The 23,907-nt window shown below is 46.8% G+C and overlaps 1 protein-coding gene across 3 annotated transcripts in view; it reads left to right on the plus strand.

Annotated features, from left to right (window-relative positions):
• INTS1 (integrator complex subunit 1) overlaps window positions 1-23,907 on the plus strand; it is a 28,009-nt gene extending 4,102 nt beyond the window's left edge. Inside the window, exons 10-48 of one of the 3 annotated variants that reach the window (XM_041462386.1) lie at window positions 317-493; window positions 743-851; window positions 1,461-1,581; window positions 2,214-2,291; window positions 2,794-2,951; window positions 4,130-4,226; window positions 4,642-4,733; window positions 5,053-5,113; window positions 5,496-5,693; window positions 5,975-6,104; window positions 6,270-6,449; window positions 6,541-6,690; window positions 7,211-7,390; window positions 7,577-7,681; window positions 8,495-8,662; window positions 8,980-9,091; window positions 9,414-9,575; window positions 10,324-10,470; window positions 10,848-10,946; window positions 11,305-11,429; window positions 12,127-12,255; window positions 12,286-12,516; window positions 13,101-13,260; window positions 13,877-14,017; window positions 14,399-14,573; window positions 14,657-14,780; window positions 15,308-15,426; window positions 16,399-16,486; window positions 17,080-17,306; window positions 18,288-18,411; window positions 18,890-19,023; window positions 19,390-19,582; window positions 19,850-19,977; window positions 20,441-20,553; window positions 21,100-21,213; window positions 22,068-22,138; window positions 22,643-22,734; window positions 22,808-22,917; window positions 23,305-23,907. In XM_041462386.1, coding sequence (XP_041318320.1) covers window positions 317-493; window positions 743-851; window positions 1,461-1,581; window positions 2,214-2,291; window positions 2,794-2,951; window positions 4,130-4,226; window positions 4,642-4,733; window positions 5,053-5,113; window positions 5,496-5,693; window positions 5,975-6,104; window positions 6,270-6,449; window positions 6,541-6,690; window positions 7,211-7,390; window positions 7,577-7,681; window positions 8,495-8,662; window positions 8,980-9,091; window positions 9,414-9,575; window positions 10,324-10,470; window positions 10,848-10,946; window positions 11,305-11,429; window positions 12,127-12,255; window positions 12,286-12,516; window positions 13,101-13,260; window positions 13,877-14,017; window positions 14,399-14,573; window positions 14,657-14,780; window positions 15,308-15,426; window positions 16,399-16,486; window positions 17,080-17,306; window positions 18,288-18,411; window positions 18,890-19,023; window positions 19,390-19,582; window positions 19,850-19,977; window positions 20,441-20,553; window positions 21,100-21,213; window positions 22,068-22,138; window positions 22,643-22,734; window positions 22,808-22,917; window positions 23,305-23,420 — 5,238 coding nt within the window. In that variant the 3' untranslated portion in view covers window positions 23,421-23,907. Of the gene's footprint in view, window positions 1-316; window positions 494-742; window positions 852-1,460; window positions 1,582-2,213; window positions 2,292-2,793; window positions 2,952-4,129; window positions 4,227-4,641; window positions 4,734-5,052; window positions 5,114-5,495; window positions 5,694-5,974; window positions 6,105-6,269; window positions 6,450-6,540; window positions 6,691-7,210; window positions 7,391-7,576; window positions 7,682-8,494; window positions 8,663-8,979; window positions 9,092-9,413; window positions 9,576-10,323; window positions 10,471-10,847; window positions 10,947-11,304; window positions 11,430-12,126; window positions 12,517-13,100; window positions 13,261-13,876; window positions 14,018-14,398; window positions 14,574-14,656; window positions 14,781-15,307; window positions 15,427-16,398; window positions 16,487-17,079; window positions 17,307-18,287; window positions 18,412-18,889; window positions 19,024-19,389; window positions 19,583-19,849; window positions 19,978-20,440; window positions 20,554-21,099; window positions 21,214-22,067; window positions 22,139-22,642; window positions 22,735-22,807; window positions 22,918-23,304 lie in introns of all 3 variants that reach the window. The other 2 variants (XM_041462384.1, XM_041462385.1) reach the window with 2 other exon arrangements.

The following is a 23,907-nucleotide window of genomic DNA, read 5'->3' on the forward strand; positions in this document are numbered from 1 at the left end:
GATGGTAACCCCAGGACCCCACCTGACAGATACAGTTGTTTTGAGGCTCAGATAAATCTTTTCACACACAGCTGTCTGATCTGTACCATACTATTTTGAAATTATATAATTATTTTTGGTAGGAATAAACTTAAATGGGCATTTTCCAACTCCCACATTCTGGGTGATAATGCAGTTTAATGAGAGAAACATTATTACAGCTTCCCAGGGGTCTCAAGGACAGGATACCTCCAGCATTGGTTTCCTTGTGTCTCTTCATTCTGTGGATGCAGACCCATTACAGTGCACTGAAAGTTTTCTCTCTGTGTGGCCCCAGTACCTGGCAATGGTGTTCCAGGACCTGTTGACCACCAAGGACGATTACCTGCGAGCTTCACGGGCTCTGCTGAGAGAGATCATCAAACAGACAAAGCATGAGATCAACTTCCAGGCCTTCTGTCTGGGCCTCATGCAGGAACGGAAGGAGGCCCTGTATGCAGAGATGGAATTCAAGGTACCATTTTTGACCTTGTGCTGCTGGATGTGCCAGTGATGCACTGAGCTCTTCTGTGTCTGCTTTCCTGGCCATTCTTCCTTTTGCTCTTTGGTGTCTGAGTGAGTCACTATTTGTGTGTCTCATAGCAGCACTCCCATATCTCATTTCCAAACATCCACGTTCATAATTTTTGATGACAGAACACTTTCACAAGGCAGCTCTGGGTGTTGCTATTCAACTCTTTTTTTTTTTCTTTTCTATTTTAAGGAGCGATTTGTCATCCACATAACTGACCTGCTAGCTGTCTCCATGATGCTTGGTATCACAGCCCAGGTGAAGGAGGCTGGAATTGCTTGGGACAAAGGAGAAAAAAAGAGTAAGCAGAAGAACCTAGATTCTCTCTGAGGATGAGCATCTTAGTAGATATCTACCCCTGACGTTGGGAGAACATCAGCTAGGGTTGGGAGCCTGCTGTCACCCTGGGGCTGACAGAGATTGGGGATGTGGCATTTGCATGGCTGGGTGCTTCTTGTGTCTGTGGAAGCAGTGGCTGAGAGGCTGGGGGGAGGGAGCTGTGGGTGGAGGGGCCTCAGGCCCCAAGGAGCAGCTGTAAGGATTAAGGGGCTGGGAGGACAGGCCTTTGGTGTGGCACTGACATGACTGCCCATGTGCCTTCTTCTCACAAAATGAATCCATCTGTGCTTTGTGTTGGGGGTTTTGCTGCAGCACATGTCAGAAAGCAAAGAACATGTTCTGTCAGAGCTGGGGGACTCAAGTCTTTCTCATACACTCCTCTGGTTCCTTCTCTAGTGGAAGGTGTGGTGCAGGAATTGAAACAAAATTATCTTTAAGGTTCCTTCCAACTCAAACCATTCTGTGATTCTATGATTTACTGTTGATGCCTCAGAGTCCTGGTTACTATTTTGAAACCACCATGCTTCTGATGAGGCCCATGTGTGTATTTTGTGCCCTGTCTGTTTTTCAGACCTGGAAGTGCTGCGCTCTTTCCAAAACCAAATTGCTGCTATCCAACGTGATGCTGTCTGGTGGCTGCATACGGTTGTTCCATCTATCAGCAAGCTGGCTCCAAAGGACTATGTGCACTGGTGAGAGTCAGCCTGGTCATGTCTGTGCATAACCAGTCCCTTCCCCAACACTGATATATTATGAAAAGCCAGGTATACTCCAGGGTTTGGTTAGATTTCTCTCCCATTTTCAGACAGGGTGCAGAAACAGTTTTAGCAGGGACTGTCTCCCTCTGAAATTCCTTCAGATGCATCCTCGTACCAGAAATATATGATAATGGAAAATATTTCTGATTTATATTATTTAGATCCACTCAGTAAGGGATTTTTAGCTATCCTACCAAACAAATTCCCTGTGGACTCCTTGTTGTTTTTTTGTTTTATATTCGTTTTAAGGCTTTTTATGGCTGAGGGCTCCACGGATAGTTTTGTGTTCTGGAGGACAGATGGTATTCTGGGGTCTTGACACACACAAGGCATTACTGAGGCAGTTCAGGCCAGAATTAATAGTAAGCAAGATAGGTTACTGAAAGTATAAAAGCCCAGAGCCCATACTGATTGTACAGTCCTCTCTGTTCTGAATCACGTTGTTACTGTTGCTAGACTCACTTACCTGAGGGGGCTCCTTCATGTGCAGGTTGGGAAGCTTTAGCACTGTTGTATGTATTCTTAAGCCTCACAGATGGTGTTTAGTGTCCTCTTCATCCCTACAGCCTCCACAAGGTGCTCTTCACAGAACAGCCAGAAACCTACTACAAATGGGACAACTGGCCCCCTGAGAGTGACCGCAAGTGAGTGTGTGCCTCTCCCGTGGTGGGTGCAGGTGGGGAGCTGCTCTAGCTGGAGGCAGAGGAATGGGTGTTTTCTGGTGATCCTTATATAGCTCTGTGTTGGAAAGGCTTGGAACTGTGCTCAGATTTTCTTCATCTGTTACACTGCCATAAAACTGGGGGGTGTTGTTCCACTCTCCATCTGTTTCTCTTCCTCCTTCATTCCAGTTCCCTGTGCCAAGCTGTTCTGTATCTTGACACTGTGGTTGTAAGGAGAGCAGCCCCACAGTGTGTGGGTAACTGGGGTAACATTGGGGAGCTCAGACTTAAGGAGGCTGAAGCGTAGAGGTGCAAGGCACTGCAAGTGACACTCAAATAATAATTTGTTTCAAATAGTTGCATTTGAGATCGGAAAGAAGCTGTGATGTATCTTCTGCTCAGATGAGTTGTAGGGTGTGTGGAGGGTTCCAGGAGCCCTCACACTGTTGTCCAAGGTGTGACTGATGTCTCGTGTCTCCTGCAGCTTCTTCCTTCGCCTGTGCTCCGAGGTGCCCATCCTGGAGGACACGCTGATGCGCATCCTCGTGATCGGGTTGTCGCGGGACCTGCCCCTGGGCCCCGCCGATGCCATGGAGCTCGCCGACCACTTGGTGAAGAGGGCTGCAGCTGTGCAAGCAGATGGTGAGGCTGCACACAGCTCCCACCAGCAAGTGCTTGCTTCTGTCTGCCTCCTATTGCCACCCAGGGCTGAGACAGCTCCTACCACCTACCAAAGAGCCTTTGCATCACTTAAAGCATATTTTAGTCGTGATGGTTAAACGTTTGGCTCAAAGCCAGACATGCTGCTGTTGCTTTCTCACTAGAGAAGCTTCTTATTTTTTCTTACTGTTTCTCTCTGTTACTAATTTTGTATTGTGGAGTGTTTGGGAAATTATTGGTTGTGTGGAGAATGAAGGACTGTGAACAACCACCCAGAGTTTTGAGTCAGCATTTTAAAATTCAATTTAGTCCTTTGTACGTACTGTAAAATGAAATTTGTAGGCAATGCAGAAATGGAAGGATTGGAAGTTAAATTAATTAACCAATTGTGTGCTCTTCCCAAGTCCATTATTGGAACACTTACAGAATAGCAGTTACAAAAGCAATCTTTACTCTTACTCCTTTTATGAATTCATTTAGCATTTGTCTAAATTCCTGCATTGCTGGTAAATACATCCATTCAGCTGAGCTGTATGTGTTTGTGGCAGAATTGAGGGTGTTGTCAGAGTTTGATTCTAAAGCATCTTACATGCTCTTAGTGCTGACTGGTTAATGGCAAAGAGTGATCTTGAACTGCTCAATGCTTGTGGAAGGATCTAGACTTTGCTTGCTTTGTTGCTGTTCAGTATCCTCTCAAAATGTGTCCAGCCTCGCATATAGGATTTTAAATCCTGTCCCATTTCATGTACTGGAAAACTCAGAGTGAATCTGAAAACTTGCAACAAAGTTGAAATGCATTTCTAGTTCTTCTGAACCCCAGAAGTTCTGAGCAGATTTGTTGCTTACCTGAAGGAGTGTATCCAAGTTCTGAAAAAGTTACAAGTATCATATTGGATGCATTTGGGAAAAAAAGTACCCTAAAGAATTTAAACCAGATTGCTGCTGAAAAGCTCCGTATCTTTATATATTGACTTATAGGATTTTTTAAGTGTTGTTGCTCTTTAAATGTTGATTTTTTGTTTCTGTAATATCACAAGAACAAGCCCACAATAACATAGTTGCTTGAAGTAAAATTTTTTTTATACTGTGCTGCTTTTCTTGAAGGACTTTCAGGCAGGTAGGCAGGTCAATAACTTGTTCAGTCTTTTCTTCTCCTCCAGATGTTGAGGTCCTGAGGGTAGAAAGAATCCAGCTGATCGATGCAGTCTTAAATCTGTGCACTTATCACCATCCAGAGAATATCCAGCTACCTCCAGGGTAAGACTTATCACACAGATAATCTGGCTGTGATCTAGCTCGCTTTCACCTTGTGTCTAACATTCCCAGCTAACAGATTTTAAGATGCTTTTCTCTATTAAAATTTATAATAACAAAATGATGAGAATTTTCAGGGTCGTGTTCAGGTGGGTATTTCTCTAGAGCAGTCCAAGACCCGAGTTGTGGAATGTACTTTGGTCTGCAAGCACTGACCTTTCTGCCCTAGAAATCTTCAGCTGAATCCTGCTTTCCCTCCTGAAAGGATTTTTGTGTGGGTGTGGCTGTCTTTTTGTTGGGAAAAGCACTGAACTGGCATGACTGAATCTAAACAGTGCATGATTAAGGAGAAAAGCAGACTTGAGATGGGCTTAAGGAATTCAACTTGACCACTTATCTCTGTTGATGGCTTTTGCAGGTACCAGCCTCCAAATCTAGCTATATCTACTCTATACTGGAAAGCCTGGCCTCTCCTGCTAGTAGTGGCTGCATTCAATCCTGAAAATATTGGTGAGTTTGGACATTTCTCAGGATACCAGTTCTGCTGCAAAAGGTGGCCAAGGTGTTTTCTGCAGAAGTCTGGTTGCTTGTGTGCAAGGCTTGTGCTGGGTTGGTGAGGTAACTGCACTTAAATAACTATCTCCTGTGGGTGAAAAATGTGTGCAGGTGGGGTTTGGACCAGCATGTGGCTGGAATTGCCTTGTTTGTGCTCTGAGTGTTATGAGCTGTTCTCAAGTTTGTGTTTCCCCACCTTGCAATGTGTTAGAGTATATATAAAGGCTCTATTTTTTTCCTGTATTCCTTATTGTTCTTCTTTGCTCTGCTGCAGGTCTGGCTGCATGGGAGGAGTACCCCTCTCTAAAGATGCTCATGGAAATGGTCATGACCAAGTTAGTATGGTTAAATCCCTATGTATATCAAACAGACCACTGAAAACACACATTTCTGAATTAAGTTTGTGCCATGCAACTCCTTCCTTTCCAGTGGGACTTGTGTAAGATAAACTGGCATCAACACTGCAGTTGGAGTGGGAAAAGTGCCTTCCCTTGACAAAAATACTATAAGCAAGGGAATAAAGCTGAGAAAAAGGGGGAAGGGGATGACTGCTATGCCTTGCTGAGAAGGTCTCAGCCTCTTGGTTCCACTGAGAAACTACTTGGGTTTTCCTGCGTTGTCTGTCAGAGCTGAGGTCCTGTGTTCTTTCTGACTGTGGTTCATGAATTTTGAATAGAAAAAGGTAATAATTTCCTTTTTTTAAACTTATTTTCTCAGTAATTATTCCTATCCTCAATGTACCTTGACGGATGAGGAGACACGCACGGAGATGATTAATCGTGAACTTCAAATCTCCCAGAGAGAAAAACAGGAGATTCTTGCATTTGAAGGTCATCTGGCAGCTGCATCCACAAAACAAACAATTACAGAAAGCAGCAGCCTCTTGCTGTCCCAGCTGACAAGTCTGGACCCTCAGTAAGTAGCCTTGTGCATTCTAGTACCATCATGAAATCCTAGTTAACAGCACTAGTGAGGAAAGCCTGCTCCTCCACAGGGTGGTTGATGTGGGGAAGAAGAACTCTGTGGTGTGGTAGCCTGTGGTATCACAGAATCATAGAATGGTTTTGGTTGGAAAATCATCTGGTTCCAACCTGCCTGCCACCTTCCTATAAACCCCTCATGCACTACAGAACTACTGATCCTCCTCACATCAGAGTGAAGGTCTGTCAGCCTGTAACTTGCTGTTTCTGTGGCAGGGGCCCCCCTCGCAGACCTCCACCCCATGTCCTGGAGCAGGTGAAAAGCCTGAACCAGTCTCTTCGCTTGGGCCACCTTCTGTGTCGCAGTCGCCATCCTGACTTTCTTCTCAACATCATCCAGAGACAGGTGGGCTGTGGTGGGGCTGGATCCCTTGCCTCTGAAACTTGAGCAGAATGAGGGGCAAAAGGGAGCTAAGTGAGATTCAGGGGAAGGTGGTTTGCTGCTCAGGAATTAAATGATCAGTGTGCTGCATCTATGTTCTGCTGACCTTGTTACTCTCATCCTTTCCAGGCCTCATCACAGTCAATGCCATGGCTGGCAGATCTGGTTCAGTCCAGTGAGGGCTCCTTGGACGTCCTGCCCGTGCAGTGTCTTTGTGAGTTCCTGCTTCATGATGCTGCTGATGAATCGACCTCTGGTGAAGAAGAAGAGGAGGGTGAGAGTAAGGACCAGCGTGCAAAGAAACGCCAGGTGAGCGTTCTCTTGAGGATCACTTCTGTCACTTACTTTCTGTGCAGCCCAGATTTGATTTCACTGGACAGACAAATTTGTCACTCCACAGAGACAGCAGAAACAAAGGCAGTTGCTTGGACGCTTGCAAGACTTGCTGTTGGGACCCAAAGCAGATGAACAGACAACCTGCGAGGTGCTTGACTACTTCCTGCGGCGCCTGAGCTCCTCCCAGGTGGCTTCCAGGGTCCTGGCCATGAAGGTGAGCAGAATGAAAATCATCTTGACTAGGGTCTGTCTGAAGCCCAGGGCAGAGCCCTTGGTTATCTTGAGTCCAGAGCCAGCACAGTGAAATTGTTCCATGTCATCCTCCTTCAGTGACTTGTCTCAATCTCCAAACCCCATCAAATGCACTTCTGCTCCCTGCTGCTCAGAAGTTATTGTTCAACAGCTAAGTTGTACTTAAGATAGAGCTGGATTTTACTGTGTTTCCTGTAGAGTTCAGGTGTAGGCTCAGGAGATCATGTGCCATGTGGAGTAATTGGCAGAGGCTGTTCTCTGTGAGTAGTGTGAGTGAGTGCCTCGTGCTCAGACTGAAACTTCAAGCAGGGTATCTGTCAAAAAAACACATTGTATTTTCATCAACAGATGAAATCTGTTGTGTGCTGCATTTGGAGCATTCTGTGGTGTTTAAAGCATGCTCCTGTTATATTCACTGGTATGAAACTAGCAGTCCAGCTGTGGCTTCATATGCAACAGCTGTATGTGTGTGACTTGTGCAGGGCCTGTCCTTGGTGCTGTCGGAAGGAGGAATGCGTGATGGGGAGGAGAAGGATCACCCCATGGAAGAAGACTCTGGTGATTCTGAGCTGCTGCAGGGATATCAGTGGCTGCTGAGGGACCTCCCAAGGCTGCCACTGTTTGACAGTGTGAGAGCCACAACAGCTCTGGCCTTGCAGCAGGTGGGTGGAAGCAGCTGAAGGGAGGAGTGTCAGGTTTGTTCTTTTTCTGCTAGTGCCAAAACAGATCTAAACAAACTGGATCTGGCTGTGATATTGGCATGTTTGTGTGCTTGCAGAAGAATTTTGCTTATGCTGCTGCTTGTTTTCATTAAATCCTGATTTCTAATAAAGGAATTCTCATTCCAGGCCATCCACATGGAGACAGATCCCCAGACCATCAGTGCTTACCTGGTGTACCTCTCCCAGCACGCCCCAGTGGAGGAGCAGGGACAGCACAACGACCTTGCTCTGGTGAGAGGAGGGATTGTGTGGGGAGCACATGGCATGTCCCAGGACAGTGGTAGGCATGGGACTTGCTATACCATCAGGATGAGTTTTGGGTAGTGTGTTACTCTGATAACTGCATGTTTGTGTCTGTGCATGGGTTGAAAGGCAGGCCTGTGTCTTTGGTTTATGTAATGAAATGGTAATCAGAGCAATAACCTCTGGTGCAGCAGCCCATCAGCTGGAATGGGGAATGCAAGAATAGATAGTGTTTTGATGGAAATCGCACCACCTGGCAGTGTTTCATAAGTAAGCAGGTGCTAAACCTACAGTCATATGTGTTTGCAGAGAGAATGGGAAATCAGGAACTTCAGTGGTGAGCTATGTACTCCCCATAACCAAAACTAGATTGCTGGGTTGATTTGTTTGTGTGAGTTTTTTTTTCTTTTTAGAAAAGCTTTTGGTGATTTTTTTTATATAATGATTTTTTCTTTTTTTCTCCCTGAGTACTTTTTTTGTTGCTTTTAAGGCTCATGTGCTGATAGTGCCTGTGTTTGGATACACAGAGGAGGTTGAATGATAAGTGTCAGGAGACCTTTCTCTTCAGAGTAATGCTACGTAAATGCTTATTTTGTATGGGGTGCATCTGAATACATCTGTGCTCCACTGGGGCACTGTAAGATGCATGCAAAGCACTGGTCTTTTCCCTCTTGTGTCAGTTCTGATCTCCAGATTGGTGTGTACTGGGCTGATGATGGGAACTGGAGAACATGATGCAGTGAAACAGTGGGACCTGGCTGTGTTTTGCAGTAAAGACCTCCTGGATGTTTTCTCCTGCAGGATGTTGCCAGACTGATCGTGGAGCGCTCCACCATCATGTCCCACCTGTTCTCCAAGCTCTCCTACAGTGCTGAGTCAGATGCAGTGCTCGTGGCTCTGCTCTCCATCTTCTCCCGCTACATCAAGCGCATGCGGCAGAGCAAGGAGGGCGAGGAGGTGTACAGCTGGGTGAGTGCCTCCTGCCTTGCTCCAGCAGGGCACAGACACTGGGCAGGTTAACAAAACAGAAGCCCTTAATGGGTTACTCAATTTGAATAAACCAAGTCCAGCTCAAGAATTCCCTGATCTGAAAATAATTGGATTTTGACATAGTATCAGAGCAAAGCCTATGTGTTTGTAAAATGCCTTTTTAACTTTTCCCCGAGTATCTTTTGTGGCCACTGCTGGAGATGTTGGGATCTGTGGTCTGACTAAATTTGTCCATTCTCATGTTCTCCTTTCTCTCCCCACCTTTGCTCATCCTGTCTTATCCTGCCTTTTTCCAGTCAGAGTCTCAGGATCAGGTGTTCCTTCGTTGGACTAGTGGGGAAACAGCCACCATGCACATCCTTGTGGTCCATGCCATGGTTATTCTCCTGACACTGGGGCCACCTCAAGGTCGGTGAAGTATGCTCAGATTTTTCTGGGGGTAATGGTCAATACAGGATGGCTTTTCTCTGTCTGCTGTCTCCTAACAGGTTAGACTGGTGTTAATCCTACTCACAGATTTGACCCTTGCAGTACATGTTTGTAGCTGAAAGATCTATCAGAATATTGCTGCAGAGAATGAAGGATTTGCAGGCTGATTTTCTTTTTTTTTTTCTTTCTGCAGACAGCAGGAAATGCCAAAACAATGGTGTGTTCTGATGTATTGATAGAGAAGGGCAGGGCGTTCTAGGTGCTTGTGAACATGGGAAATAATTTTTTAACCACTCTTAAGCAGGGGATGGTGATTTTTACACCTTACTGGATATATGGTTCCCGGAGAAAAAGCCCCTTCCTACTGCTTTTCTGGTTGACACCTCCGAGGAGGCTCTGCTGCTCCCCGACTGGCTGAAGCTGCGGATGATCCGCTCCGAGGTCCCACGGCTCGTGGATGCAGGTGAGCCTGTGGCATGTCTGCTGGTGTTTCAAACTCTGCTGGAAGGAAGGAGAGAGGCTTCCTTGCTCAAGTGTGCCCAGCCATCCTATTTGGATGCCTTTGGATGTAGCCATCTGTCACTGTTACTTCTAAAGTAGGAGAGTGAGTCTGAATGGATATTCCCCTTTCTGTGTATTTTAAAGGAATGGGAGACTCTGAATTGAGGTCCCATCTGTTTTACAATGCAGATGGAACTAAGCTGTGCAATCACCAGACAAAAGCCACAGCACTGTGGAAAGCTGTGCCTAAAGAATGTAAGCTAAACCTCTGGTTACTCTGGTCCTCATACCACTATCAGGGCTCTCTTTCTTCTTGGTATTCAGAGCTTTCATCCCATTTTACTAATTAAATGACAGCTGTCTATAGCCAGTGATTGAATTATTCAATAATTCCTGCCTGCAGCCATCAAGAGATAGGGTGGAAGTTATTTTTTAATACGAGTGATTGCATTACTGAGGTTCTAATAAAATTAAACAGAAGATCAGATTAGCCAGTGAGTGAATTAACTGGAAGATGCAATAAGGCAGCAATGATTTGCAGAGGAAAGAAAATATAGTAGGCAGCTGTCAGACTTCTGGCTTTAGGCTCTCTGCAGCTCTGTCATTAATGTGTCACTGTTAGTCCAGACAAAAGCATAAAGATCAGGTAATAAAGATGACCCTCCATGGACAGTTCAGAGGTCTGAGGACTCAGTGTTTGTCTGTTGCAGCCCTGCAGGACCTGGAGCCACAGCAGCTGCTTCTCTTTGTTCAGTCCTTTGGAATCCCAGTTTCCAGCATGAGCAAACTCCTGCAGTACCTGGATCAGGCAGTATCTCATGACCCACAGACGCTGGAGCAGAACATCATGGACAAAAGTAAGAGTTACAGAGGAGGCTGACTAGGCATTTAACTTTTTCTTGAACAGTTTCCATGAGTATCTCCTGTGACTTCCTTGGAAAAAGCCAAGCTAGTTCAGCAAACTTTGTGCACAGGCTGCTTTGGCAGCTTGTTGTCACTGTAGACACCTGGGTGGCCCTTGGCTGTATTTCCCAAAATAGAGGAGGAATTTTTGGATTGGAATGTACAGAGTCAAAAAGAACTTTGGAAGGTACTTTGTAAAAGAAATAAAGCTTTCAAGGCATCATCCAAAGCAAATTCTTTTGTCTGTGGGAGCTGTACAAACAGCCAATTCTGTCCTGCTTTAATGAAGAGGGCAAGATGATGATATGCTCTTATTTCCTTCTTTTTCCAGACTACATGGCTCATCTTGTGGAGGTTCAACATGAGAGAGGAGCAACAGGAGGCCAGACTTTCCACTCCCTGCTTACTGCCTCCTTACCAGCCCGCCGAGGTACTGCCCAGAATAGCCTAAATATCAAAGTCATCTTCCAAACTTCCCTCCTTTGTTGCTGTTGAGAGGAACAGGCAGAGCAGGCGTGTTGTAATAAACCAGCAAGCTACAGTTAGACACCAGTCCTTTGCTAGAGTTTTTTTGCTGCTGGCAAAGAGAGAAATTCCAGTATTTTTGGAGTTTATTACAGTGAGTTTTTCTGAGTCATATGGAAAAGTAGGTCTTGCTTGGAATTAAGAGAAAAACTGCTGAATTCAGTAGTTAGAGACTATAAAGCTGAAGGTGATCTGGTGTTGGGGCTCCAGATGCTATCTACCATAACAGCATTTTCCTTTCTTGCCTTTTATTCCTCTTGCAGACAGTGCTGAGACTGCAAGGTCAAAATCCAGTCCTGAAAACTCTCAAAGTCAGAGTCGGATCCGGGCCTTGAGCCAGGTCCGTGTTCTGGGCCCAGAAGATGATCTGGCAGGCATCTTGCTGCAGGTACTGTTATAACCTCCAGCTGAGTAGCTGCTTCCCTGCAGCAGCTTTACGAAATCCATTTCTCTTATAGTTGCATCTTGTGACTCCTTATCCTGCAGTGTTTGCAGGCAATAAATATGAAAGCCCTGATGCAATGAGGCTGTGCCATTACAGCCTGGTGGAGTTGATACTGGCAGGAATTTTCTCTTGTAGTTGGAACGTGATGTGGCTTTTGATCGTGCCTGGTACTGTCACTACCTACTAGTATGTTGCTGTCTCTGCACCTTGTTTGTTCTGTGCATAGTGCCTTTCCTCTCAGCAGTGGTTGCAGGATTTGTGAAATGCTCACAGGGCCCTGGCAGCAAAGCTGTGTGCAAACAGCATTTGTACTCTGGCTTGTCTGCTTACAGAGCTTCCCTCCCTCCATTGACTCCAGAAGGAGCCTACAGGGAATTAATTGGCCAAGTTGGTTGTTGGTGTTTGGGTAGTAGGATTCCCCTGCAGTGTCAGTGTTGATAATCATGTTGGGGTTGCAGAGATGCTGCTTATGTTCATGTGCCAGGCACTAGAATATAGCAAAAGCTGTATCAGAAGGTTCCCGTTAGCCTACAGTCAGTGTAACTGTACAAGGTACATCGCTCCTCTGCCTCGGGGTACTCACTGTACAGCAATCCTTTCATTGTCTGTCATAAATGTACTCCCTGTTGTATCTCCCCAGCTTTTCCCACTGACCCCGGACCCGCGGTGGCAGAACTCCAGCCTGCGGCCGCTGGCCCTGGCACTGCAGCAGTCGCTGGGGCAGGAGCTGGCCCACATCCGCCAAGGGGCTGCACCGGAGAGCGGGGTGACAGCCAGCGGGGTCACAGCCAGCGGGGTCACAGCCAGCGGGGTCACAGCCAGCGGGGTCACGGCCACTGGGGTGACAGCCAGTGGAGTCACAGGCAGCGGGGTCACAGCCAGTGGAGTCACAGGCAGCGGGATGGCAGCGCGGCTGCTGCAGGCCGTGGCTGCACTGCTCAACTCCGCGCACAGTGGCGCCCTGGTCATGGCCATGCACCGCCACCACTTCATCTCCTGCCCGCTCATGCGCCAGCTCTACCAGTACCACGTGAGTGCCTTGGGGAGCATTCCATAAAGAGTGGTGAGGGAGAGATGGGAAATCTGTTTGGGAGCATTTCATAAAGAGGGGTGAGGAGGAAATGGGAAATCTGCAGGGCATCTGCTCTGCTGTGTGCACACTTTGTAATGTTCGGCGCAGGTTGCCTGGGCATGGGTATCTGGATGCAGGCTGGCGGCATTAGCTTGGCACTGCTGAGATTACCTGGAGTTAGGGCACCTTATCCAGCCTGGTAACCATCTTCTGGATTTACGATGTAGGTCTCTGCTGGTTTGGGGATCTGTAGTCTATGCTGTTCTGTAGCACTGGACGTGTCTTGCAAGCCAGGGCATTTGCAGACAGTTTGAGAGCTGAAGTCTAATTCACAGAGTCATAAAATAGTTTGGGTTGGAAAGGATCTTAAAGATCACCTGGCTCCAATTCCCCTGCCATGGGCCGGGGCACTTTTCACTAGACCAGGTTGCTCCAAGCCCATCCTACCTGGCTTTGAAAACTTCCAGGGATGGGGAGTCCAAAACCTCTGGGCAACCTCTGCCAATGCCTCACCACCCTCACTGTAAAGAATTTCTTCCCAGCGCTCCATGCCACAGGACACTGCCTTCTCCTCGCTCTTCTTCAAAGTGCTCATGCAGATGCTGCAGTGGCTGGAGAACCCTGCGGTGGAAGATGGTCCCCTGCGAGCTCAGCTGAAGGCCTTTGCTGTGCAGTACTCCTCAAGGCACAAGATCAGTGATGGTACTGGCACTGGGCAGCTTATGGGACTCAGAGGGGACAAAGTGGGACAAGAAAGAGACGAAACTGCACCTGGAGCAGGAAGTGTCATGGGCAGCCTTTTAGACAGGTGTCATAAGGAGTTACAAAAGTAGCACATTGTGCTGCAGAAGCTCTTTGAGGCTGTGAACAAGTGCCTTAGTTCTGGGAGCTTGCAGTAGACACCTGGTAGCATCTCACCAAGCACAGCAGATCTCTCAGGGAAAACTTATAATTTCTCAGGCCAGGAATTCTGTGTGAGCTATAATTTTGGTAGATGAGCATGCAGGAATGCCTCTGGAACTGGGTCACATCATGACTTGTAGAGTTGTTTATCATCTGCCATCCCTTGGGAGCAGGAGTCTAACCAAGAGCTTGGGCATGGAAATGAGTTTGTGGTTACAGAGCTTCTTCTTAGCCACGTGTCCCTGTAACATGCAGGAGAGCTGCCAAGGGTTCTGGTGGCCATAAATGGCATATTTGTGTATATTTGTATGTTTGAATAGTTGTGCCCTGGAGCCACATGGGGAATCTGTAGGAGGGAAGTCTGATGTGGGGGCTGGCTTGTCCCTGTGATGCCAGTGCTGTGATTTTGTTGCAGTTCGAGGTGGCTTCTTGCACCTCACAGAAGCTCTTTCTTTCCGTCGTGACCCGGACTTGATCAGCTCCACAGTCTGTGCCATCATTGCAACCCTGAAATCAGGAGAGAAGTGTAATGTGGAGCCAGAGCTCATCAGCAAAGGTATGGATGTCCTTCTGCTCTCTTTCTTTGTAGCATCAGCTTGAACTTCCAGCCCAGCAAGGCAGTGCCTAGTGTGCAGGCTGTGGGAATCTGCCTTCTCCTGGATCAGAAAATATGAACTGATCTAAGCTTGGCCCTATCTTGTATCATCTCCTTTCACCCCCTGTGTATGGGTTTATAAACTGTGATCTGGGGCTCAGATTACATCTCTGAGCAAACTGTTGGTTTCCACTAACAAAAAGAACTGGAAGCCTACTATCCCAGATAAAAATGGCTTCCCTCTTCTTCACTGAGCCTGGCTATCAGGAATAATACTTGGAGGGTTCCATACCTTTCACCACATCCTGGAGCTAATGAGTGGCATCTTTCTCCCTCTGCTAGTCCTTCAAGGTCTGATTGAAACCCACTCTCCGTACCTGGAGGAGCTCCTGGCTATCCTCTTCTCAGCTACTGTTGAGACCAGGTGTTCTGCCATGAAACCAATTGCTGTGGTGTGCTCCTTGTTGCTCCAGGACAAAGAAGAAACCCCAGTAAAGAAGGAGGTGGAGAGTTGCAGGTGAGCCAAGGCAATGATGGGAATTCACAGGTAGGTCTGGGTGCATGGTATCACCAGTGACACTGGCCTTGCTTTGTCCACAGTGCTGAATCAGCTTGGCCAGGGCCTGCCTCTGGCCTTCTCAATGACTGGCTGGAGATGTTGGACCCAGAGGTCATCAGCAGCTGCCCTGATCTACAGCAGAAGCTACTGTTCTCCTGGAACAAAGTAAGAGTTGTTGGGCAGAGGGACTGCTGTGCTGAAACAACTTTCTGGGGTAGTGACCTGCACCTGGAAACAGGGCAAGGGGTACTTTTATGTTCTGCCACAGGTTACTGTGTGAGTTCTGAAGCAGTGCTGACTAGGAGGACAGTTCTGTGCAAGGCTCACATTTCTCAATGCAGGGCTTATGTTTCCTCTTATCTTTATATTTCCTTAGTTATGTTCTTTTAAGGACTTCAAAGTGCTTTACAGACACAGCATGGTCCCATAACAACCCAGCCAGCTGTGTTTTCATTGGTATTTTTGCAGACAGATCAATAGCTTGCCCAAAGTGCCATGCCAAAGTTAAGGCTGAAACTGAATTTCACATCTGATGCCATGTTCTCTCAGAAAGTGCTGCCCTAAATCCTCATGCTGTCTGTGCTGTCTGCCCTCCTGGGTGGTCATCCTTCTGCAATACACATGGCATCTCCTACAGCCACCTTGCTACCAGGACCTGTTCATTACATCTCTTCCTCTTTTGGTGCTTCCAGGCAGGGTCCCAGGTGCCCTCCTTCCGCCCCTACCTCTTGGCTCTTCTGACTCACCAGTCCAGCTGGACCACACTGCACCAGTGCATCAGGCTTCTGCTTGGCAGGAACAGGGAGCAAAGGTGAGTCTTGTTTGGCCTAGCCAAGGGATTGAGTTGGGCAGCTCTGTCTGAGAGAGAACAAGACCTGCCATGTTCAAGATGTGTCTGCCAGGAGATGTAAGTCAGACAAAAATAGACTTTGTGAGAAGGATGCAGATTTCAGTCCTGCTGATTTGTGTACCTTGATATAAATATTACCTACTGTTTGATGGAAGCAACACATAAAGATTTGGCTGTGTTCTAAACAGGAAGTGCTAATTGTGGGTAATCCATCTTGCATTGCCCTTGTTGGTAGTCTTTATGAACACAGGGTTTGCAGGATGGCTTGGATAGCAAACTGAGGGCTGTCTCTGTACCTGGGCAGGCTCTGATGGATATTTTGGTTGTACTAAGCTCCATTTCCAGTCTTTTTTCTAACCCTTTCATGGCATCAGCCTCCCAGTTCTGATCTCTGCAGCAGCCCTAGCTCTCAGCTACTATACACAGCTTTCAAATACTGAAGTTACAGTGTAGTAGTATTGTTACAGTTATGGACCAGGAAATGCTAAAACCTAATAACAGCAATACTTCTAAAATGGGTAGTATTTCCATGTATTATTTTATTCTTAATTTCTTGCTCAAAATTAATTTACTTTCTCAGTTCAAGGTAACTGCTGTGATAGGGACAGTAAGGTCATTGGTCTGATTGTACCAACTGTTTGTGCTGATGACCAACTCTTGGCCTTGTAAAGCTCCATGTAGCCCCCACACTTGCTGAATGCCATTTGTTCTGTTCTGTACCCTGTGCTGTGCTTATTGCAACAACTATTTAGTCATAATCTGGGAACAGAACCAACCCCCTTCTTGGGACTTAATAGGTCCTATTTTTACATTTGCAGATGTTTCTTTCTTCACAGCACTCATCATGTTTAGTGATGCTTCCATGTGTTTGTGTGCTGCCCGAGGGTTGTGTTGACTCTAATTGCAAATCTGTCTTCTTTTGTCTTCTGGCAGGTTTGACCCAACTGCATCCTTGGATTTCTTGTGGGCCTGTATTCACATTCCTCGGATCTGGCAGGGAAGGGACCAGAGAACTCCTCAGGTACTGGTTCAGTTCTTCCAAGATTACTATCTGGATCAATGTTTTCACAGTGCCTGATTTTTGCATGGCCAAGAGATGGCTGGAGTGATTCAGGTGCAGTGTGCCAAGTTTGCAGCCTGTACCTCAGCTGATTATTTAGCTGCTCTGCTGTTACATATTACAGTGGCAGTTTAGAGTCCAGAAAGCTGATAGGAACACAAAAAGTTTGCCCACTTGGCATTTCCCCTGCAGCAGTTGCCACAATATCTGGTAAAGGCACAAGAGAGTGGCAAGCAAGCTAAAACTCAGCATGGAATAATTGCCATTTTACAAAGAAAAGGAGGCTGTGTCTCTTGTCCAGAATTTCTTTGGTTTGGTGACTGAATTATGCTTTCTGACCCATCACACATGCTGAGATGGAGGTAAATGAAGAAGTAGAGGAGGGATAAAGAGATTTTATTTGGGGCTGTGTTTCTTTCAGAGCTCTAGATATGGGGCTGTTCTTAAGTCCATTTCTAAGATGTTCCATTCCAGTTGGGGAAGGTGTGACTAGAAGGAAATAAGGATCTTGGGATTTGGTGTGGAATAATTTGGGGTGTTCTCTTGCATTGCAGAAGCGCCGTGAGGAATTTGTGCTCCACCTGAAGGCATCAGAACTGATCAGCATGGTGGAGCTGATCCTGGCTGAAGCAGAGACCAGATACCAGAACACTGATGAGGCCTCCTGCACACTCATCCAGTCTCGACTGCCGTTGTTGCTCAGTTGTTCTCATGGAGACCTTGAGAACATCAAAAAAGTTACAGAATATTTGACCAGCTGCATCCAGCAGTGGGGAAGCAGGTGAGGGTGCAGATTAGGAGCATTGTCTGCTGGAATTGTAGTTCTTGGGCACAGGCAGGCAGGTCATGATGAGACTTGCCAGTATGTCTTCATTAAGAATGTCATGTTCCAGAGTGTGTATGAAAATGCACACTATCCTCCCTGAGGTTTGGAGAAATAACAAGTGGTTTAAGTGGTACTCAGCCCAGGAAGCTGACTTCAAAAGTGAAATTTAAGGACCTTCTTGATTTTAGGACTTCAGAATGAAATTCTTGACGTGCTTGAGATTTTTTTCTTTTTTTCTTTAAGGCAGTGGTTATTTTTAATTACTAGTTCCTAATGTGGGATTTCTTGTCTACTCATCCCTTGAGTCACTGCTTGTAATACATCCTGCTTCTGACTTGCTTTCAAAGCTGAATGGAGACCAAATTGTTTCCTAACAGCTATTTTAAGACTGTGGAAAGAACAGGAAGATGATGTTTTTGTGGCAGTGAAAGGAACTGACCTAATTCCAACCTTGCTTATGATGACATTAGGAAAGATTCTAAGTAACTGTTGCTTTCTACTGCCTCTTAGTACAGACTATGCCAGGGATCTCCACGGGTTTCAGGTGTGTAGAGAACATGCTGGTTAGTCTGAATAGTTGTGGTTCTGGCTTATTTTCCAGTTGGGATGGGGCTGACCATGAGTACCACATGCAGGAACTCTACACTGGAGATGTAAGCAGAACTTTCTTCTCCTATGCCCTTTGAACTGCAGTTTTCTAACTCCAGATGGCCTTGTGATGGATCCCCATAGACTGTGGATGGATCTCTGTAGAAAGTGAATTATTTGAGTTGTTCAAAAGAAGCAAAGACTTAAAAGGCTGATATTAGTGATGTCTATTTTCACATGCTCTGTTTGCCACATGCAGGAAGGCTGTTACTAATCTGATGAGTCTTGGATGTTTGCTGGTTGAACTAATGTAGTTTTCAGTGGCTGACCTCTCCCTTTTTCCTTTAGCTCTGTGGGGAAATGCTGCCAGGACCTTCTGCTGCAGATATACCTGCAACTACCTGAGCTCCTTGTGCCTATGCCTGAGACGCTTCTTACCAGTGAAGGAGCCAGAGACAGCAGCACTTGCAAGGTAACGTTAGAGACATAGGAAGGCCCCTTTTCAGTTGTGTATGCAGAATGGATGCTGTCTTGATGCCCAGTTTAGAAGGTGAGGGCTGGCAAAAGCTTCCTGGGTGACTTTGGTTTCTTTATTTTGCTTTTCTGTTATCCCATCCCTGCCTGCACTCTCCAGAGAAGAGAGTTCTAGTGTGGTTTATTTTGCAATGTCCTTCTATAAAATAATATAAGCTCCACAAGCTTCTGTGTGCCAAAGGCTTCTGTAAGACAAAAGTGTGCAGACATCTGATCCTGCTTTGATGTCTATAGGGACTGTGGACTTCAGATCCCATGCCAGCTGGAACACTGCATCTGCTCACAGATTCTACCTGAAAATAATTTCTGTTAACCCCCCTGTGTAGCTGGAAAAGAATTGGGAAACACTGCTGGAGAGCCAGGGGCTGGTTTGTACATTAAACTTCTTAACAGTTTGCTCATTATTTTTCTTCCAGCTTGATGCCCTGGTTCACAGATTCATTAACCTCCTCGCAGACACCAGTGACTCCAAGTCATCTGAAAGCCGCGTGTGGGATGCCAACATGGCCTGCAGGAAGCTGGCTGTGGCTCATCCCATCCTTCTCCTTAGGTACCTCTCTCTCCCTCTGTGTGGCTGGGGCTTATTGAAAAGCATCCACCCTTGTCCTAGAAAAGGAACAAACTTGCAGCAATCACAGTGGTGGTGAGAGAATTCACCTTCGTGTACAGAAGTCAGGAGAAAAGGCAGCAAAGTTACATCTTTTACAATGAGGCAACACCTTGTGTCTGTCAGGAAGTAATCTTGGAACTGGAGACTAGGGAACAGAGTATGGGTGGGAAATGGGGCATGCTGAGTCTATCTATACAGGGATCAAGACAAGAACTCAGAGAGGATAAGGGATTTTGCCTTCCAGGAAATGAGGTAACATGTACCTTTGAAAGATCTAGGCCTAGATTTTCTTGTTTGGTGTTTCAGGCACTTGCCAATGATTGCAGCACTGCTGCACGGCCGCGTTCACCTCAATTTCCAGGAATTCAGGCAGCAGAACCACTTGACCTTCTTCATCCATGTCCTGGGGATCCTGGAGCTGCTCCAGCCGCAGGTCTTCCAGAACGAGCACCAGGCGGCACTCTGGGACTGTCTCCTGTCCTTCATCCGTCTGCTGCTGGTAGGAAAATCCCTGCTTCCCTCCCTGTGCCGGCTGCTGGCCACTAGATGGGGAAGCTCGTGTAACACAGGGCCAACCTTGCTGCTTCTCATTTGAAGGGAAAGCCTTCCTAAATGCCTAAGAACAAAAAAGTGCATTAAGTACCTTGGAGAGCTTGAAGAGGAGGCAGCAGACCAAGAAACTGCTCCCTGGTACCCATGGTGCAGGACGGGGCAGTGCATTGCTGCTATTTTTTGCTTAACTCTCACCTTCTTCATCCTTTCCCAGAACTACAGAAAATCCTCACGGCACCTGGCTGCCTTCATCAGCAAGTTTGTGCAGTTTATCCACAAGTACATCACGTGCAATGCCCAGGCAGCTGTCTCCTTCTTGCAGAAGCACTCGGATCCACTCCAGTAAGCTTCCTTATGCCTGTTAGCCCATGCACAGTCAGATTGCCAGAAGCTAATCAGACAGAAGACAGCAAGAGGATGTGACAGAGTAGCTGCTAATATGGCACATTTTTACCCTTGGCTCCCTTAAGTCTCCACTGAAATGAGCAGCATATCTCTTCTTTATAGGTGAAAACTGAGCCCAAGGAAGTCACATAATGACTTTAACTCACATAATGGCCTAAATGTTATATTGAGGTATTATAGTGCCCTGCAACCTTTCCAGAGAGGCAGCTGGAGAGTCGTTCCCCAGAGCAGTGACTGCAGGGTCCCACCTACAGATATGTGGGGGAAATGCATTTGAATTCCAGTCACGAAGAAAGGAAAAATCTTGTTTCTGCTTCTGAGAAGCTCTTTGTTTCAATGTACATATCTGTGCTCATGCCCTTATTGCTATTGAAATCCAAACACCACCTCTTTTTCCCAGTGACCTGTCATCAGACAACAGTGACCTAGCAATGCTGAAGTCCCTGCTGGCTGGGCTGAGTCTGCCTAGTAAGACTGGCATCTTGGACAGGGGCTCTGATGAAGAGAAAGATGGTGAGTCTGGGTGGGAGAAGAGTTATTCCAGCTGGTGAACCTGCACTCTGTTTTGGAGAATGGGTGTTTTTGTGGGGTGTATACTGTGCTTGTTCTTGTAACAGCTCAATGTGTTTAGAGTGGAGAATGGCACTTGTATGCTCAGCAGTTGGGAACCAGTATTTGGGATGGGTTAATTTGTTTTCCTGCCAGTGGTATCACTACTGGAGCAGAACAGCTCTTAACAAGGGTGAGTTTCCTGGTCATGGATTTTGCCCTTTTAATCCACACTTAAGGATTGACCTGTTGGGGGGACTCCAAGGGTACATTCATTCTTGCACTGTTGACAGCTTGCATGGGAAAATTATTCAGTATTAAAAGAGCTTGCAAATCTTCCTCCTCACTGTCAGCTGAGGGCGTTACAGGAGGTGCAGTGAGATTAGAGGCAGTGTGAGACAATTGTATCTCAGCATTGCTGGTGGCTCATGATACACCACTGCACTGGTGGGGAATACTGGCCAGTGCACAGGCTGTCAGGAGTGCCCTGCTCTGTCTCTCTCCCCCCAGATGAAGCAGCTGCTGGCTCTCTCCCCCTGGTCAGCATGTCCCTCTTCACTCCCCTCACGCCGGCTGAAATGGCCCCGTATATGAAGAGGCTCTCCAGAGGCCAGACAGTGGAGGGTGAGTGAGGACCTGTGTGCAAAGACACAGGGCAAATGCAGACATTTGTCAACCTTGTTACTTATCTGTCAGCAGCAGCCTGGTTTCCTGTTTCAGTCCTGTGTTTGGAAGTCACCAGCAGTAAGGATGTTGCTCCATTTTTGGATTAACTTGTCTATAGCCTCGTGATTCTGTGGCAGAGGCTCCCTATGATTCTGTTATCACTTAGCTCAGCAGTACTTCAATGGCCCTTTTAGGCCATTTGAGGTTGGCCCTTGTGGGCCATTTGATGGCCCCTTTGAGGCTCTTCAAGGATCTTCAAGCATTTTGGGAGATAGTATGAGTAAATCAAGGAATGCTGCAGTTCGAGCCAGGTCTGAAGTGCTGATAGGAATGAAATACCAAACTGATGAGAAGCAGGATTTGCTGGAAATTCCCAAATAGCCTTCATGGAAGAAAACCATGTTAATCTGGCATATGAGAACAATAATCTCCAAAGGTCTTCTGAAATTACAGGTGTCCTGTGTTCAAACCTAAGTTGTGACAGTTTTCCTTCCAATGTAGAATAGGACAAAAAAGTCCTGCCTGTACCCCGTGTTTTAAAGAGAAACTCTGAAGGTCTTTAGTTACAGAAGAAGGTGTTCTGAAACTGAAACCTCTCACCCCATTGCATTCCTTCCTTTGCCTGGGCAGGTTGGGATGTGTAGATCTGGCACATCCCTGGTCTCCTCCTTTATGAAGAACTGCCTTTATTACACTGCCTCTGTGTGCGAGTGGGAAAACTTGATGGCTTGGGAGATTTGTTTTGTGGGGAAAAGGATTCTTTGCTGGATCAGTGAATTTCAGTCACCTTTTCAACCTGTGTCTTCTCCCAGACATCCTGGAGGTGCTGACAGACATTGATGAGATGTCCAGACGGAGGCCAGAAATTCTTGCCTTTTTTGCTGTGAGTATTGGTATCTCAAACTGCCACTGGAAGAAAGAGATTCTTTTCACCAGAGTCTGTTGCACAGCCAGCTTAAGCACTACCCTTCTTCTGCTTTTTGGGTGGTTGTTGCAGCACCTTAGGAGAAAAGTGTCCTCAGTTAGTCCTGCTGAGGACAGACAGTATTTCCCTCCATTGCGTACTGCCTTAACTATCAGCCACTGTATGTCAGAGGAAGAATTAAACCTCTGTCCTCTTCCCAGGGCAAGGAGAGAACAGAACAGCTCTGTTGAATAAGCTGGAAACTAGGGAAAACTCAGCTGTCCCACATGAAATAAGATTACAGAAGGGTATTTTAAAGTATTCAAAACCAGGATAATCTGTCTTACAAAGAGGGTTTTCTGGGGTCAGCCAGTACCTGCTGGATTTGTGTTGGGCTGGATTGGTGTGGAGGGGCAGTAATGCCAGTCTGAGGAGTTTGTGCTCCCTGAATGGCCCTGTGATCCACATTTGTCCATCTTTCAGACAAACCTGCAGAAGCTGATGAGTTCATCAGAGGATTCCTGCCGAAACCTGGCCTTCAGCCTGGCTTTGCGCTCCATCCAGAACAACCCCAGGTGAGCACCACTGCAACTGAGGCTGTGCTGGTTGATGTGGGGCTTTACTGACCCTGTCATGTTTCATTCCCAGCATTGCTGCAGATTTCCTGCCCACCTACATGTACTGCCTGGGCAGCCGAGACTTCGAGGTGGTGCAGACAGCACTGAGGAACCTGCCTGAATACACCCTGCTTTGCCAAGGTACCAGGAGATCAGCCACCTTTGGGGCATGCTTGGCCTCACAAGGGTCAAAGCTGGGTCCTGTGCTCCCCTGGGAAGTTACCATGGATTGTTGTTGCTTAGACCAGGCTGTCAATACCAATAGTAGCTTTGGGCTGAGCTTCACAAGGGGAATTCGTCATAGAGACAAGGGGGGCTTCCTTGAAGCAGATTTGCTCCCTTACAGTTTTCTCTGAGTTGTGACCTCTCACATGATCACAGAGCTGTTAGAGGGGGGGATTGTGCCAAGTTCTTGTGGAAGGGGAGGTTTCTCGTACAGCTGAAAATGCTCACCCAGTGGTTGCTGGTGGGTTGCTCTTGGACAAGGAGCCCTGGGGCCATTCCTCACTCTGCCTTTCCCTTTCCCAGAGCACGCAGCAGTGCTGCTGCACAGGGCCTTCCTGGTGGGCATGTACGGCCAGATCGACACCAGCTCTCAGATCTCAGAGGCCTTGAAGATTCTGCACATGGAGGCCATGATATGAACATGTGGTTCTGGAAGTTCCACTTCCAGAGGAATTAATTTAATGGAATCCTCAGCTGCATTTCAGCCCTTTAAGAAGAACACTGTATTGCAACCCGTGTGCTGGAGGATCAAAGAGGTGACGTGGCAGGCCAGACTGGGCTGGAAAAGAAGGTGCTGACTGAAGATCAGAAGGGGGCAAGGATCAATTGGCTGGCTAAGATGCCATTATTGTGGGAGAAAAATCTCCTAAACATTGTGCCAAACAGGGACCACTTCCTTCTTGGGGTCTTGGGGCAGTGGCTGTTGGTTTGTTGTTTGGGTTTTTTTGTCTCTCCAAGAAAGCAGAGCTGCTGGGAGAGCAGAAGGGAGTGACTGATGGCCCTTAATTGAAGTGTCTGCACTCTCTGTGTTGGAGAGAATATGCAGATTTGTGCAGGGGGAGAGACCACTTTGGTTTCTGGGGGTGGGTGGTTTTTTTATTTTATAATTAAAATTCTCTTTGTTTC

The sequence above is a fragment of the Pyrgilauda ruficollis genome, unplaced genomic scaffold, assembly GCF_017590135.1.
Source record: "Pyrgilauda ruficollis isolate IOZ18807 unplaced genomic scaffold, ASM1759013v1 scaffold16, whole genome shotgun sequence".
Classification (NCBI taxonomy): domain Eukaryota; kingdom Metazoa; phylum Chordata; class Aves; order Passeriformes; family Passeridae; genus Pyrgilauda; species Pyrgilauda ruficollis.